At 42.1% G+C, this 16,708-nt stretch overlaps 1 protein-coding gene across 2 annotated transcripts in view; it reads right to left on the bottom strand.

The window, feature by feature from the left end:
- HOOK2 (hook microtubule tethering protein 2) overlaps positions 1-16,708 on the bottom strand; it is a 68,124-nt gene that overhangs the window by 36,310 nt on the left and 15,106 nt on the right. For both annotated transcript variants that reach the window (XM_073622716.1, XM_073622715.1), the window contains exons 4-7: positions 15,028-15,078; positions 10,725-10,857; positions 4,059-4,126; positions 655-717 (exon numbers count right to left, since the gene is read on the bottom strand). In XM_073622716.1, the coding sequence (XP_073478817.1) occupies positions 655-717; positions 4,059-4,126; positions 10,725-10,857; positions 15,028-15,078 (315 nt within the window). The remainder of the gene's footprint in view (positions 1-654; positions 718-4,058; positions 4,127-10,724; positions 10,858-15,027; positions 15,079-16,708) is intronic.

The raw sequence follows: 16,708 nt of genomic DNA, 5'->3' as shown, positions 1-16,708 counted from the left end.
GGAGTTCAGCTTTAAAGGGGTTGTAAAGGTATACATTTTTTCACCTTAATGCATTCTATGCATTAAGGTGAAAAAACTTTTGATAATACCGCCGCCCCCAGCCCCCCATTTTACTTACCTGACACCTCGAAACTCGGCCGCTCGTTCCCGACCTCCATTCAGCCGATCAGCCTGGTCGCAGATTGGCTATAGTCGATGGATTGAAAGCAGCGCAGCCATTGGCTCGCGCTGCTGTCAATCACATCCAATGACACGGCACGCTGGGGGCAGGGCCGAGTGATACAGCGAGCGGCTATAGCCACCGGCTGTATCACGGAGCGCGCCCACAATAACTAACCACCATGCGAGGGAGCTCGCATTAAGGTGGTTAGTTATTGTGGGGAGGAGCTGAGACAGCCGCCGAGGGACCCCAGAAGAGCAGGTTCGGGGCCACTCTGTGCAGATCGAGCTGCACAGTGAAGGTAAGTATAACATGTTTGTTATTTTTAAAGAAAAAAAAAATTACCTTTACAACCCCTTTAAGAGCAATTCCATCAAGTCATAATAACCTCAGGAATTGAACTTGTATTATTGCAGGTCTTAGGTCATATGGCCCGGGTGGCAGACTGTACAGGCAGATCTTGGCTTTTCTTCAGGCCAAAACACTTCACTCACCTGACTGTCATAGTTCACGTATGTGTCGGCTGTCACGGCATCAGGAGGTTCCTTACTCAGGAGCTGCAAGAAGTGAATTCACACAATCAAAACACATTGACAGTATTACAAGCTGCATTTGAATCACCACTATGGTTTGAAATATATTGGAATTCTTATAGCTGTGTGGTCATTACTTCTGACTGTATTCAGAATATTAATTCCTTTTTTTTGCCATATCTTTTTATGGTAGTGGCCTTTTAAAGTGCAATTCCACCCAAACCTGGTAGGTTGGTTTGTGGTAGATGTCAATGAGTTAATCAATCTGACATTTCCTTTTACATCACAGAGACTGTTGGTCAAATGCCTGTTCTGAGTTTCTGGGTCTGCACACCTGCTGTGCCAATTATTAGGGACTCCCACCACCCTTGTTGGATTTTTTTATTTCATATTATGGAGAATGTTCCACAAAGAGCTATAACACGCAAAGCTACAGGAAGCGTAAACCCCCGAGGTGGACAGGAACAGAGCTGGAAATGGAAGCAGGGAGAGCTCTTTGTTGGGAGTATCCAAGACATAAGAAGCCAGGTGCCGACTCGATACAGTGGGGAAAATAATTATTTGATCCCCTGCAGATTTTATAAGTTTGCCCACTTACAAAGAAATGAAGGGTCTATCATTTTTATCATAGGTGTATTTTAAATGATAGAGACAGAATATCAACCAAAAAAACAGAAAAAAAAAAAAACATATGATACAAATTTTATAAATGGAGTTATAGTTCAGGGAGTAAAATAAGCATTTGATCCCCAAACAAAACATGACTTAGTACTTACTTGGGTGGAGAAACCCTTGTTGGCAAGCACAGAGGTAAGATGTTTCTTGTAGTTGGTGACCAGGTTTGCACACATCTCAGGAGGGATTGCGATCCATTCTTCTTTACAGATCTTCTCTAAATCCTTAAAGGTTTCTTTGCCATCTCTTGGCATCTCAAAGTTTCGGCTCCCTCCATAAATTTTCTATGGGCTTAAGGTCTGGAGACTGGCTAGGCGACTCCATAACCTTAATGTGCGTCTTCTTGAGACACTCATTTGTTGCCTTGGCGGTATGTTTTGGGTCACTGTCATGCTGGAAGACCCATCCACCACCCATCTTCAGTGTTCTGGCTGAGGGAAGAGGGTTCTCATTCAAGAGAATGGCCCCGTCCACTGGTCCCTCAATGTGGCAAAGTCTCCAGACCTTACTCCTATAGAAAATTTATGGAGGAAGCTGAAACTTCGAGTTGCCAAGCGACAGCCAAGATACTTAAGGATTTAGAAAAGATCTGTAAAAGAAGAGTGGACCAAAATCCCTCCTGAGATGTGTGCAAACCTGGTCACCAACTACAAGAAACGCCTTACCTCTGTGCTTGCCAACAAAGGTTTCTCCACAAAGTACTAAGTCATGTTTTGCTTGAGGATCAAATACTTATTTTACTCAGTGAACTGCAACTCAATTTGTATCATGTGTTTTTTCTGGATTTTTGGATGATATTCTGTCTCTATCATTTAAAATACACCTATGATAGAAATTATAGACCCTTCATTTCTTTGTAAGTGGGCAAACTTACAAAAACTGCAGGGGATCAAATAATTATTTCCCCCACTGTATGTAACCAAATATCACTTTTGGGTGGACTGACCCTTTAAAGCATAATCAGATCACTTTGCTTAGTGAATGAGATGAAGCAGTGTTCACTTTAATAAAACAAAAACCTTACATTCTTCAATTTTAATTTAAGTTTAATAAAGCGGTTGTATACCCATTTTTTAAACTTTTACCTACAGGTAAGCCTATAATAAGGTTTACCTGTAGGTAAAAAAAAAAAAAAAAAAAAAAAAAAAAAATCTCCTAAACCTGTACGGTTTAGGAGATATTCCCCCCGCAATGAGCCGCTGACTGCAGCGGCGCATGCGCACAAGGGGATTCTCGGCTGAAAGCCCGGCAGCCGCCGAACTTTGCCGGAAGAAAAGTCTCCCGCGCGCATGTGCGGGAGTGATGACGCTGTGCGTGGCCGGAGCCGCGATACCCGGAAGGCACGCCGAGGGGAAATGTCAGCTCCCTCGGCGTGGACCGGGTGAGATGCCGGCGCCTCGTTCTAAGGTAGGTATCTCATAATGAGCTAGTATGCGGTGCATACTAGCTCATTATGCCTTTTCCCTTACAGGTGTAGGGAAAAAAAAAAAAAAGTCAGCAGGTTTACTACCGCTTTAAATGAAAACAGGTTTTATTACACATCTTGTTGTATGCACAATGATGTCATCACTGGATCCCTGCGCTGTGCTATGCAATATAGAAAGATCATGGCTGGTGGGAGGAGCTGGCGGGGTGCAGAGGCGCTTCCGGTCACGTCACTTCCGGATCCCAGTTTCCAGTTTTCTCCTATGCATGAGTGGAACGCACGCAAGCTTTGGATGAGAGCTTAGCGGCAAGTGGCTTCCAAAATGATCTTTGCAGGCTATCCTCAGTGCCAGGCTTAGGCACCCACAAATGTAAGCAAAAATCCCTGAGACAAAACGCATCGGGAGACTCCACTACCGCCACGATTTTATACAAAGCGCTTTTTTATTGCACAAAATGTAAGTGTTTTACTTTTTATCAATAAATGTTTTCTACTTACGGAGTTATGCTATGTGGCCCCTTTTTTTTTTTTTACGGGCCATTTTCTTGAGACGGGTAACCACTTATAAGGAGAAGATTCTCTTAAAGCCTCGATGTCTCTGGAGTTCCAGCACCATAGACTTTAAAGGTCCTTCTTCCATTGCTGGTTGGCAATATAAGCTCGTCTGACTCATAGAACATACGTTCTTTTGAGTCCAACCCTTTTGGTAAGCCTGTATTTCATTTGGGTGGTGGTCCCATCACATTGGTTTTTCACATTGGCTACTGACGTGGTGAACAGGACCGTCTTATTCAAGTATGAACTATGAATAATCATCATACATAAGTGACACTTGAAGATCACCAGAGACTTTATTTCACTTCAAAACAAATTTATCACATTTGTATATGTAATAATATTTTTTTGTCTATATGGTTATTTGGCACAATAGCGCTACACTTTTATATACTTGTTACTTTGAGCAAAATATTCTGTTTGTTGTGTTAGCTGCTGAATCACTGAGCAAGCGCAGGGTTAATTTTTTGTTTTTTGTTTGCACAGTAGAGGGAAGGACCCTGTACAACTGTACATGACTGCATGTAAGGCTAAAGTTCATCTTTAAACATGATTAGGTAGTCAAAATGAACACTGCTTTACCTTATTTACCATTGCAAGTAAACATTTACTTCCCCAAGTGAACGGCCTCTAATCCTTTTGTTAGTTAATCAGCCCCAAATATGAATCATTATCACAACAGGAACAAAAAAACAGTTCTTTCACTTACTTCCTGGATGGATTCCATGACGGCCTGCTGGACAGATTCCCCCAAAGTCATGATTTGCTGGATGTGCTCTGGATCAACACAAAAAACCCATCATCACTATACAAATACATATCCAAAATGGAGGCAATTCTAGTATTAAAAATGGGAGGGATGCAATACAAAATTCCTACACGTGCTATAAGCTCCCGTGTACATGACAGTACATCACATATCAGTTTAGCATGAATTTGGTCTACCATTAAAGTGTATGTAAACCCCAAATTTTTTTTCAGTATGTCTGGCATCAAGTCTTACTGCCTTCCCCATGCAAGTAGTAGCAGAGCTGTCAGCCTGCCAGGCAAGCCCCTTCAGTTGGTCATTGGGCTCCCCATCTTATAGACCACGGAGGAAGCCCAGCTGAAAAAGCACAGATGGCAGAATGACAACGTTGTTGCCAGTTGTGTGGCAGTGACTTACTGTTGTCAGCTTGCAACAGGAAGTGCTATTACTGGCAGGATCTCCAGGTAAGAAAATTTGCAACGGATTCTGAAAAAACAATTGGCAGCATATCTTACTGTATACAGTTTCTTATCCAAAACATACTGAAAAATAGATTCCCCTCTTGACCACTGAGGGGCGCAGGGAATCTTAAACCTTTGGGTTATCCTGCCACCTACAAGATAGGATACGGCTTTGAAGAAGTGTAAACCCCGCTGCTGCTCCTGCTACAAGAGCCACATACAATTTTGGTCCCTGATCTGTTTGCCCACCATCAGTTGCATAGTGTCACTTGAAAATATCTGGCAGTCTGCAATGGCGATTGCCGTATAACTAGAGCATGAACATAAGTCAAACATGGTGTGATGTATTTATCAAGGTACATGTGTTTTATACAGTAATGGGAAGAGGACACTCTGGAAAACAGGACTGAGCAGAGATAACAGTCCGCAGAGATGGTGGTGTGGATCAGGCAAACAGTAAGCTAGGATGGCACTTGAGCAGCACTCTAAGGAGGAAAGCAAAAAACTCTGGCAAATAAAAAACACAAAACAGAAGGCGCTTCTAAGTGCAGTAACACAAAGCTAACTTATTGCCCAAAGGATAAAAACACACTTACTAAAAGTAGAAGAGGGAAAAAGGCACATCATTTCCATGATGAAAAAGGGAGGTGTGAGGCCCAACAATAGGCAGTCCTGAGGGTGGTCCGGTGTGCAGCCAGTTGTAATGAATCCCAGCCGACCAGCAGAGGGGAGCCGCAAGAAGAAGGAACCAGGAAGAACAGTCGCGTTTCCAGGGACCAGCGTGGAACGAAGGACCAGGAAGCGGCCAGGGCCAGCGTGGACCACAGATGTCCGGAAATTATGAAAAAGGGGCAGGACGCAATTCAGAGCATGCAATTGGCTCCTTCTTAATGCCAATTGGCGGCCATTCTTCACGGTAGCTTCTTCTTGCGGCTTCCCTCTGCTGGTTGGCTGGGATTCATTACAACTGGCTTCACACCAGACCACCATCAGGACTGCCTATTGTTGGACCTTACACCTCCTTTTCCATCATGGAAATGAGCCTTTCCCTTTTCTACTTCTAGCAAGTGTGTTTTTATCCTTGCGATTGAAAATAAATAATGATAGAAAAAATATGGGAAGTTGAGGCAACCTTGGACTTTCGTGGTACAGTATAGACTTACATTGCTGAAACAGCTTTTTAGAAAAATATTAAATTAAAAAATACCCACATGGGCAGACATATAACATACAGCCAGTGCAGAGTATCCCATGACAGGAAACAACCTTAGGTAAACAAATTCCTCTGATGTAAACTGGAAAAGGAGCGATGTATCCACCCACAACGGGGAAATCACATGTTCGTCTTTAACCAGTTGTAAACTCTACATGTTTCGCGTTGACCCGCTTCTTCAGGAGTATAATTTAGAGAAAATCTTTTTCGAAGAGAAAACATACACATAAAGAATCTTCATATAATAAACAATGATAATATGGTAATACTGTAGGATTTGGAGCAGACCAACAGGTAACTGCCACAATAATGGGATGCTCCACAGCCAAAAATATCATACATGATAAATACATGAATTAATCCCCAACTACCTTTAAAGCCACCAGGAGGAAAATCCCATAGTCAAGAATACTCACCAGCAAGGCAAGCACCAACACACCAGGCATCTCAAGGCCAAAAATGGCAGTCTCCCAGGAGAGTGTGGGAGCCAGATGATGGTAAAAACGGAAGAAGCAGCTGTTTTATTAGAAGAGAAAATGGTATAAAGCAAAAACACCCTCATAGGTGTTTCAAATAGGGTCTGTAACAGGGGTAGGGAATTTATCCCATTCCCCTGGACACAACTCACAAGACAAATAAATATACAAATAATATATGGCAATACATACCCACAACGATCTTCATATAGTTGTGCATGGCAAAAGCAGGGCTGAGCAAGAAATATAATCCTCAAATAAAGGGCTCAGGGCTCATAATGGACTGTTTATCAAAATGTATTTGGAAGGCTCCATAGAATTTTTAGGGAAATACAAAAATACAGTAACTTACCAGTTATCATATACACACACACACACACACACACGAGAAAAAATAAATGAGCCTCCACATGGCCAAGAATACACTCACCTAACTCAAAGGGTTAATCACTTCAGATATCAACCCACTTAGACCACAGAACATGAAGTTCTAGGAACAGGAGTTCAGCCGAGGATCAAACAGCATGATGGTGAGCCAAGATACAGGTGATACCATGCCTACAGATTAAATACAGCCACACAAGTAACCAGCTGGAAATCCCTGGAAAGGCAGAGCACATAAACCTTAATCAACAGGAGACCTTATCGCCATTGACCCTATAAGATCACACAGTAAGTCCGTAAGTTATATGGATAGAGCACTCACCAAAACACCAACTCCAGAGATAATCCCCGTCGCCGTGGGCACCGCCACTCACAAGCAATTGGAAACAAGTTCCCATTAAATACATCTGGCTCCTGTCCAGTTGGTGACCTCAAAGCTGCACTGAGGCGCAGACAGATGACATCACCGGACCGTGCATGTGCAGTACCGCAGAACGGCACATCCCAGAAATAATATATATATATATATATATATATATATATATATATATATATATATATATATATATATATATATATATATATATATATATATATATATATATATATATATATATATATATATATATATATATAAATAAATAAATATATATGGACCAGAAACAACCATTGGGATAGGAAATCACACACACTCGCCCAGGAAAAAAAATAGACACCTAGAGGCTGTACAAACCAGCAAGAGAGATAAAAGACCATGCCAGTAAACCAAAAAGCAGAGAGGGGGGAAAATGAATGAAAAAGAAAACCATAAAAACACCCGATATATAATATATGGATTTAAACACATGTACATATAATATCAATCAATAACATAGTGCCAATATAACATCAAAAGAATAAAAATACATAGTCCAAGCTTGCAACCCCACAGATACGAGAACAAAAAGGTCAAATAGCACCTCAATAGCCATAAGGACAGTATCTCTGTCTGAGGGGGATGGGGGGGGGGCCAAAAGATTGGGCCATACTGTTCGCAGGGGATCAACAACAGTACATGTTAGATGACCTATAAAAAAATGGTTTGTAAAAGTTAACTTCATTAATCGCGGGGGGTTAGGGCTGATAATTTTTCGATCCAGAGGGTTTTGGATCTCAAAATTAAAATTATCCCAATCGCCTCCTCCTGGGATTAGGAGAAATTGCCTCCAACACAAGAAAAAAAAAAAAAAAGAAAAAAGAAAACTGAGGTATTGGCGAATTTTTGATGAAGATCTATGTGCCTGGTAACGAGAGCAATAATTTTACAGTTACAATACACATGGTCCCTAATCATATGGCCAAATTCACGTATGGGTTTTGCCTATGTAAAATTTGCATGTCATCAAGTAGATTACAGCATGAGTAGAACAATTAGCATATTGTCGTGATTGATGCCATTGACCATAAAAGGCAGGTAGATACCCCTTCCTTCCATTACCCAAGAGCAGCAACTGCAATTTCTACAACGATACGTCCCCCTAGAGGTGCAGGAGAAAGAATCAGGCCTATTTTGATAGGGTATCACGTAAGGAGATGGCCCGCCTAAACACCAATTCGGGAATTGGACGTATATACTATAGATAGTATGTGATCTTCAGCTAATAGGTGCCAATGACGAGAGATTGATGAATGTAAAGATTGTTCATGGGCTGATAAATGATAAATTTGACTGTATTGGCTGTGGCCTTAGGAGCACTCTTATAGAGAAGTTCCAATCTGGATCTTAAATCTTATTAAAGGCTTTTTTCAACAAGGATTTGGAATAAACCCTAGCTAGTAACCTGTTTTGTAATAACCCAGATTGATGGAAAAATGCCTCATCCGAGGAACAATTTTTTCGGAGGCGCAAACATAAGGTACGCTACTAATTAATGGGGCAGGGTGCGAACTGGAGGCATGCAATATAGTGTTGCCAGAACTTGGCTTGCGATATAAAAATCGGTCACTATATAGCCATCCTCAATGGCAAGATCAAGAAAGGACACCTGATGTGTGCTGAAGGTATGTGTGAATCTGAGGTTGAATTCATTGATATTGAGAGCCTCCAGAAAGCATAGGCGCTCATCCCTAGATCCTGTCCAAATAATCAGCAGATCATCAATATAACAAAAACAGTATAGCACCTTAGTTAGCCAAAGATCATAGTTTTCATCAGCAAAAATTCATCTTTCCCAACCTCCGGGATATAAGTTTGCATATGATGGGGCACAATAGGTGCCTATTGTCACTCCTTGCATTTGCAAGTAAACCTGATCCATGAAAAGTGAAATGTTTTCTGGTTAGTATAAATTTAAGTAAGTCCAGAACAAAACGGCTATGGTGCCAGGTGGTATTGTCCTGCTCCAAAAGAAAGGACTCTATCACCGGGATAACCCAGCTTGTGCAGAATACTAGAGTACAGAGCCTCTATATCCATAAGTGTGGTCATTCCTCCTAATCCCAGAGGAGGCGATTGAGATACGAAACCCTCTGGATCGAAAGATTATCAGCCCTAAGCCCCCCAGAGATTAATAAAATTAACTCTTACAAAGGTCATCTAACATGTACCATTGATCCCCTGGGAACAGTATGGCCCAATCTTTTGGTCCCCCCCCCAGACAGAGATACTGTCCTTATGGCCATTGAGGTGCTGTTTGACCCTTTTTGTTCTTGTATCTTCGGGGTTGCGAGCTTGGACTTCGTATTTTTATTCTACTGATGTTATATTGGCACTGTTACTGATTGATATTATACGTACATATACACATTCTTTTTCATTAATTTTCCCCCGATTTTTGGTTTACTAGGGATGGGCTTTTAGCTCCCTTGCTGGTTTGTCCGGCCTCTGGGTGTCTATTTTTTTCCCCGAGCGAGTATGTGATTTCCTATCCTGATGGCTGTTTCTGGTCCATCCACTAGATGGAGGCGATATGTGCCATCCCATGTTTTTTTCTGGGATGTGCCGTTCTGCGCATGCGCAGTCCGAGATCTTGTCTAGTGACGACATCTGTCTGCGCCTCAGTGCAGCGTTGAGGTCACCAACTGAACAGAAGCCAGATGTATTTGATGAGAACTTGTTTCCCATTGCTTGTGAGCGGCGGTGCCCACAGCGGTGGGGATTATCTCTGGAGTTGGCGTTTTGGTGAGTGCTCCATCTATATAACTTACAGACTTACTGTGTGATCTTATAGGGTCAATGGCGATAAGGTCTCCTCTTGATTAAGGTTTCTTATTCCGTTTTTACCATCATCTGGAAACTGCCATTTTTGGCTTTGAGATGCCTGGTGTGTTGGCGAATATTCTTACCTATGGGATATTCCTCCCGATGGGTTTAAAGGTAGTTGGGGACTAATGTATTTATCACATATGGTATTTTTGACTGTGGCTGTGGAGCATCCCACTATGGTGGCAGTTACCTGGTGGTCTGCTCCACATCCTACAGTGTTACCATATTATCATTTTTATATGAAGATTCTTTATGTGTATGTTTTCTTTTCAAAAAAGATTCTCTCTGAATTATACTCCTGAAGAAGAGGGTCACCGCGAAACCTGTAGCGTTTATCCAGTCATAAACACGAACATACGATTCCCCGTTGTGGGTGGATACATCGCTCCTTTTCCAGTTTACACCAGAGGAATTTGTTTACCCAAGGTTGTTTCCTGTCATGGGATACTCTGAACTGGCTGTATGTTATGTCTGCCCATGTGGGTATTTTTTTAATTAATGATGTTCAATAAATTTGTATTTTTTATAAAAAGCTGTTTCAGCATTTTGTAAGTACCATGAAAGTCCAAGGTTGCCTCAATTTCCCCATTTTTTTCTATGGCATTTATAGGATGAAGGTACTTTATCTTTCTTGTTTACTTCAGTAGCACAAAATCATTTTTTGTTTTTGTCCTTGGGCAATAAGCTTTGTGTTACTGCACTTAGAAGCGCCTTCTGTTTATTTAGTTACATGTGTTTTATGGCTATTTAATGCTCAGAGTATTTGTTGGGTAACTTTCACAATAAATGTAAACACATGGCGGCTATTCCACAACCAGAGAGATGCGAGAAGGCAAAATCTTCACTCACCTTCCTTCTTGTCACAGCTGATGGCACATCCCAGGACAAGCTGCACCATCTTCCTGAGCTCTGCTGTGTTGGAGAACTCACCGATCAAGGCAACATCCGGAATACGATCCTCTGAAACAGGGTGTCCTAGCACCTGAGAAGACAGGGCAGCACATAGGTAACAACTAAAAAAAGTATCCTCCCCTTTATCAGTCTATAACATGATGTCTGAATGTGGCCTGTGCCCCACCAAAACACTGGTCTTAGGATAAACTTTCCTCTCTGGTACTTTTTGTAAAAAAAAACCCTTCAACCTAAACATTCTTTGTGTCCCTCTTGGGGACTACTCCCTTCATGCTTTGAAACTGGGACAGGAAGTAAAGTGAATTCCTTCAATGGTGACACAATAAGTAACCATGTTTTTGTTGCCATGTCCCTGTTTAGTACATTTCTTTAGTTTCTGTTGTGTCACTGAGATAAAGAGAGCAAATAAAAACTTTTTTTTTTTTTTTTTTTTTAAATCACCCTCAATCAGATGACAGTAAGGGGCATGGGACTTTTTCTGGTATATGGGCTGTACAGTGGGTGACGAGGAAGTGCAGGCAAGGTAGACAAAAACAGGAAAACTTTGCAGAATAAAAAAAAAAACAGATAACATCTGATAGGGGAACCCCACCAGTACAAAGACTCTATTGTCTACAAGGAACAAGATCCTGGCATAAACAAAAAAAAAAAACCAAACAGTGAAAACAGTGGATAGAGATATCATGGAGAGGGAAAGTTTTGGTTGGCGGGAGGGATTCTTAAAAAAAAAAAAAAAAAATTGTTTTTCAGGATTCATGGAAAAGCAACCTAAAATCCTCAGGAATTTACCATGGGGTTGATTTACTAAAGGAAATACACAATTTGTTTTGCAAGTGAAGTTACTCTGCACAGGAATTTTCCCCAGAGCTTAGTGAATGCAGTCAAGTTTCACTTTGCAAAAAAAAAAAAATACCCAATCACGTGCAAAGAGAAAAAAAAAAATTTTTAAAAATCCTGACACACGTATGTTTTGCTTGAACATGATAGGATGATGAAAGTCAGCAGAGCGTGACCTTATTCATAAAGCTCAGGGGATAATTGACTTGCAAGGTGAACAGACTATTTGCCTTCTGTAAAATGAAAGTGGTTGTTAACCCACTTCTACTAAATGCTCCCATCCTCTCTGTACCATTATAAGAAGTTTCCCTGTGCCTGTGTTCTGTAGACACAGGCACGGCGGGAGCGGAGCTCATACAGGTACAGTCGTGCAGATTTTTTACAGAACACAGGCACAGGGAAAACTTCTTATAATGCAACAGAGAGAATGGAAGCATTTAGTAGCAGATTTGATATCAGCAGGAGGGGGGGGGGGGGGCACTGGTACAGGCAGGGAGGGTAGGACGAGGACACAGGAGACACAGACGAGATACAGACACAGGAGAGCTGCAGAGAGCCGGGCTGCGGCTGATGGAATCACACAAACGGACCACGATGTCAGGGCTCAGCAGCCATGATTATCGCGGTCCGTTTGCAGAGGGGAGGGTATAGCCAGGCAGGATCAGCCAAATGACACAGCACAAGCACTGTGCTTTATAACATGCTTTAAGGGAACAGGATCTGTTCATTTTATTTTTTAAAGGGTTAACAAACGCTTTAATCCCTATGTTTACAAGAAACATACAATGAACACTGACACAAAGGTCATTTATTTATCTTCTGTGTATTGGACGGAAGGGCTGCTCTTTGTAGCTTATACCAACTAACCAGATTCTCTTAATGCAGAAGGAACGAATAAAAGAAATTAAGGAAGAGGTATAGTAATAGGATGATAAGCAGGGATTGTGTTTAGTAGAATGCTGCCCCTGGCTCAGTGGGACTGGTCACACTTGCAATGGCTGAGACCCACTGGTGATCATCTCACACGCTGATAAGGGTCTGTTGGTTTAACTACTTCAATACAGGGCACTTATACACCTTCCTGCCCAGACCAATTTTCAGCTTTCAGTGCTCTCGCAGTTTGAATGACAATTGCGCAGTCATGCTACACTGTACCCAAACTAAATTTTTATCATTTTGTTTCTACAAATAGAGATTTCTTTTGGTGGTACTTGATCACCTCTGCGGTTTTTATTTTTTGCTAAACAAAAAAAAAAAAAAAAAAGACCGAAAATTTTGAAAAAAATAAAACAGTTTTGCTGTTGTTTCTGTTATAAAATTTTGTAAATAAGTAAGTTTTCTCTTTTACTGATGGGCACTGATAAGGCGGCACTGACAGGCACTGATGAGGTGGCACCAATGAGCGGGCACTGGTAGGCGGCACTGATATGCAGCATTGATGGGTACCGATAGGCGACACTGATGGGCTGCAAAGATGGGTTCTTATGGGTGGCACTGATGGGCGGCACTGATATGAGGCACTGATGGGCATCCCCGGTGGCACTGGCAGTGGTATGCATTGTGAGTGGGCACCGATTGGCAGCTGCCTGGGCACAGATTAGCATTTCCCTGAGGGTCTGGGGTGGGGGGGCATACCTGGTGGTCCAGGGCGGCATGATTGTGGTCCTGGGCGGGATCCGAGGGGGGGCTGTGCTGGTAAACAATCAGCACAGACCCCCCCTGTCAGTAGAGCAGCCGTTTGGCTCTCCTCTACTCGCGTCTGTCAGATGCGTGTGAGGAAAAGTCGATCACCGGCTCTTCCCATTTACATCGTGATCAGCCATGACAGGACACGGCTGATCACGTGGTAAAGTCTCCGTCAGAGACTCTTTACCTAGATCGGAGTTGCAGTGTGTCAGACTGACACACCGCAACAACGATCGCCGCGATGCGCGCCCCCGGGGGCACGCAGCAGCTTACTATCCTGAGGACGTCATATGCCGCCCAGTCAGGATATTGAAACCACTTTGCCGCCGTCATTCTGCTATATGGCAGGCGGCAAGCGGTTAAAAATAAAAAAAAAAATTAAAAAAAAAACCCTGGCCTATCTAGCATCATATTGTTGCCAAATGAATATGTCTTCTAAACCCTTGCAAAATTTGGTAAACTGAACACCAAAACAACTTTCTTACCAAAAATTTGCACCAAGATGGTCAAACACATGCCAGTCGGATTGTAAAATCTTTGGAAAACATGGAATGTGAGGACCTACCTATACAATCATATCAATTAATATCCAACCAGGCAGGCCTGTAGATCTAAGGGAGATTGAAAATCTTTTTCTGGGACATACTCTAAATGAGAGGAAGGTTTAGGGTCTAAACTGGGTAATGCCAGGACATATCCTTTAAAAAGGAAGCATGGCCCTGATATAAATATTTTATTAGCATTCTGCATAAAGAATGGGGTATACTCCAAAAGCGAAGGAAGTTTGGGGTTAAATTGGATAATGCCTGAACTTACCTTTTAAAAAAGTAGAACTATAGGCAAAACTTTTTTTTTTTAATTTTAGATAAAGGGGTGGAAACCCGGTCAGATTTTTTTTTTCCCCCGCCATCTGTGTTCCATTGCAGAGATTTCCCTTCACTTCCTGTCCCATAGCCAAAGAGGAAACGAGAGGAAATCCCTGCAAATTAAGGGAATTCCATGGGGACCCTATTGGAAGATTTCCCCTCTATTACTTTTCTGGGGACAACACAAAATTTGGGGATTTTTTTACTTTCACTTTCAATGATAATGGTAAACAAGACAAATAGAGAGGGAGAATCTCCCTAATGGGGGTACAGACAGAAATAAAAAAACTGACTCGTTCTAATCCCTCTCTACTCTATCCAAAACGAAACCAAAAAAATAAGGTTTTGTCTTTACTTATACTTAAAGCGGAGTTCCACCCAAAAAGGGAACTTCTGCTTTAAAATCACTCCTAGCCCCCTTACATGCCATATTTGGCATGTAATTTTTTTGGGGGGGAGGGGAGCAGGTACCTAGTTTTGACAGGTACACAGCTCCCACTTCTGCAACGGCTCCTCTTCTTCTCCCTGCAATCTTCATTGCCTGGCCACTGAGAAGGCGCAGCGCGACGTGCGCACCCGGCTGGGAAGCAGCAGGCTTTCCCAGCCGGGTGCCCACACTTGCAATGCTGGCGCCGCAGAGAGGAGCGAGGCTTTGGGCGGCCACATCGCTGGACCGTGGGACAGGCGAGTGTCTGTTTATTAAAAGTCAGCATCTACACTTTTTGTAGCTGCTGACTTTTAACAAACTTAAAAACGAGTGGAACTCCACTTTAAGGGAGTAATGATCTAATATAATTTTGAATCATTCAGCATAAAGAAAATAAAAAATATTTAGAATAAAAAGTACTCACATCCTGGTAATACTCCAGAACACTCTGTAGGACTTTCTTTAAGTTGTTTACCTGGAAGAAGATAACGAGATAAGAGAACCCAGTGAAGATTGCTATAATATGCTCAATATTTGAAGTCTCACCAAAACCAGAAATCGGAAGAGGACGTTTTATAAAACCAGGAAATTTGACTTTAAAATGAACATATAGACATGCCTTGCTCAACTTTTCTAACATGGAGGAACCCTGGAAATAACTTTCTGGTCCCAGGGAACCCCTGCTAATACTTAGATCTACAGATCCATTGGTGTATTGGTTGGAGGGAAAAAAAAGCTCCTTAAACCGGGTTTACAGGGCAGTTTCAAAATTAAAAAATAAAATAACTTAAAAGAAAAAAAAAACCCCGGCTGACATTCAGTCCGTGTGTATGTCAGATGTGCATGCTGGAAAAGCAGCAGCCAACAGACTTCTGATCAGTGCTCTCAGCCAATGGCAGAGAGCGCTGATTGGAGTGATCTGGTCGGAGGTGGGTGTTGAGGTACCCCCGTTAGAACAAAGCAGCTCACCGGGGAAGATCGCTGCATTAATATTCTGATCATTAGTACAGCTTCTGACAGTTTTTTTTTTTTTTTTCATGCAATCTGGTGTGTACCAGACTTAACACTGGTGGTAATTGATAAGAAAGAATCCCTACTTACAGGTAGCTAAAAAGATAATGGTCGTCTGGGGTTACTTATCTGAGAGGCAGAAATTGTTCATTGCTCAAGGAACCCCAAAGTTCCATTAAAACCTGGTTGAGAAAGGCTGCCATTTACCCAAATCTCAACAAGCACTAAGAAAAAAAAAAAAAAAAAAACACGCCCTTGCTGACCTAACTACAGGCACTGTGGAGCAATTCATTCTCAAAGCTCACAGCAGAAGCACCAGTCATTATTTTGGCCAACTCCGTTCACCCTGCCACTGGTCCACTTTAAAGCAAATCCTTCTATTGCCCAGGCTAGGCAAAGTAGCAGATTGACGCGACTGACCCGGAACTTTTACACCTGAAAATTCCAGTTTCCACGTTCAAAAAGCTGCACTGTAGATTTACTTACAATGATACTTCCCTGTAACCAAGCTCCATCATCTCCCATATTAATTTTAGTGGCCCATCTTCACCCAGGGTCAGGATAAAATTACGTCCCTAGGTTAATGCTTTTCAATACGAAAAGGAACACTGGTAGCTTTAAAGCAGAGCTCCACAAAAAAGTGGAAGCTCACACCCTCCCTGCCACATTTGGCTCTTTTTGGGGGTGGGGATACCTGCTTTTGAGAGGTACCCACTCCCACTTCCGGGTAAGATCGCTCATCTATGACATATCCGGCCCCTCCTCCTCGCCACTGCCTTCATACTGACAAAACGGCAATCTGCCTTGTTTACATAGGCAGGCTACAGTTCTGCCTGTGTAACGAATGATCGCTGAGTGCTGGCAGACATCAAGTCTTCTGGACCTGCTGATCGGCTCCCACTGTCCACAAACATAGCAGGAGCAAGCCTCTGGCGGCACGCATTCATGCCCGATCAAGTGTGTGTATAATTATTATATATATATATATATATATATATATATATATATATATATATATATATATATATATATATATATACACACATACACACACACACACACACACACACACACAATCCTGCGCAGCCACCCTG

This window comes from Aquarana catesbeiana, linkage group LG03 (genome assembly GCF_042186555.1).
Source record: "Aquarana catesbeiana isolate 2022-GZ linkage group LG03, ASM4218655v1, whole genome shotgun sequence".
Classification (NCBI taxonomy): Eukaryota; Metazoa; Chordata; class Amphibia; order Anura; family Ranidae; genus Aquarana; species Aquarana catesbeiana.
Note: the sequence above shows the minus strand (reverse complement) of the source record. Positions and strands in the feature narration are given on the sequence as shown.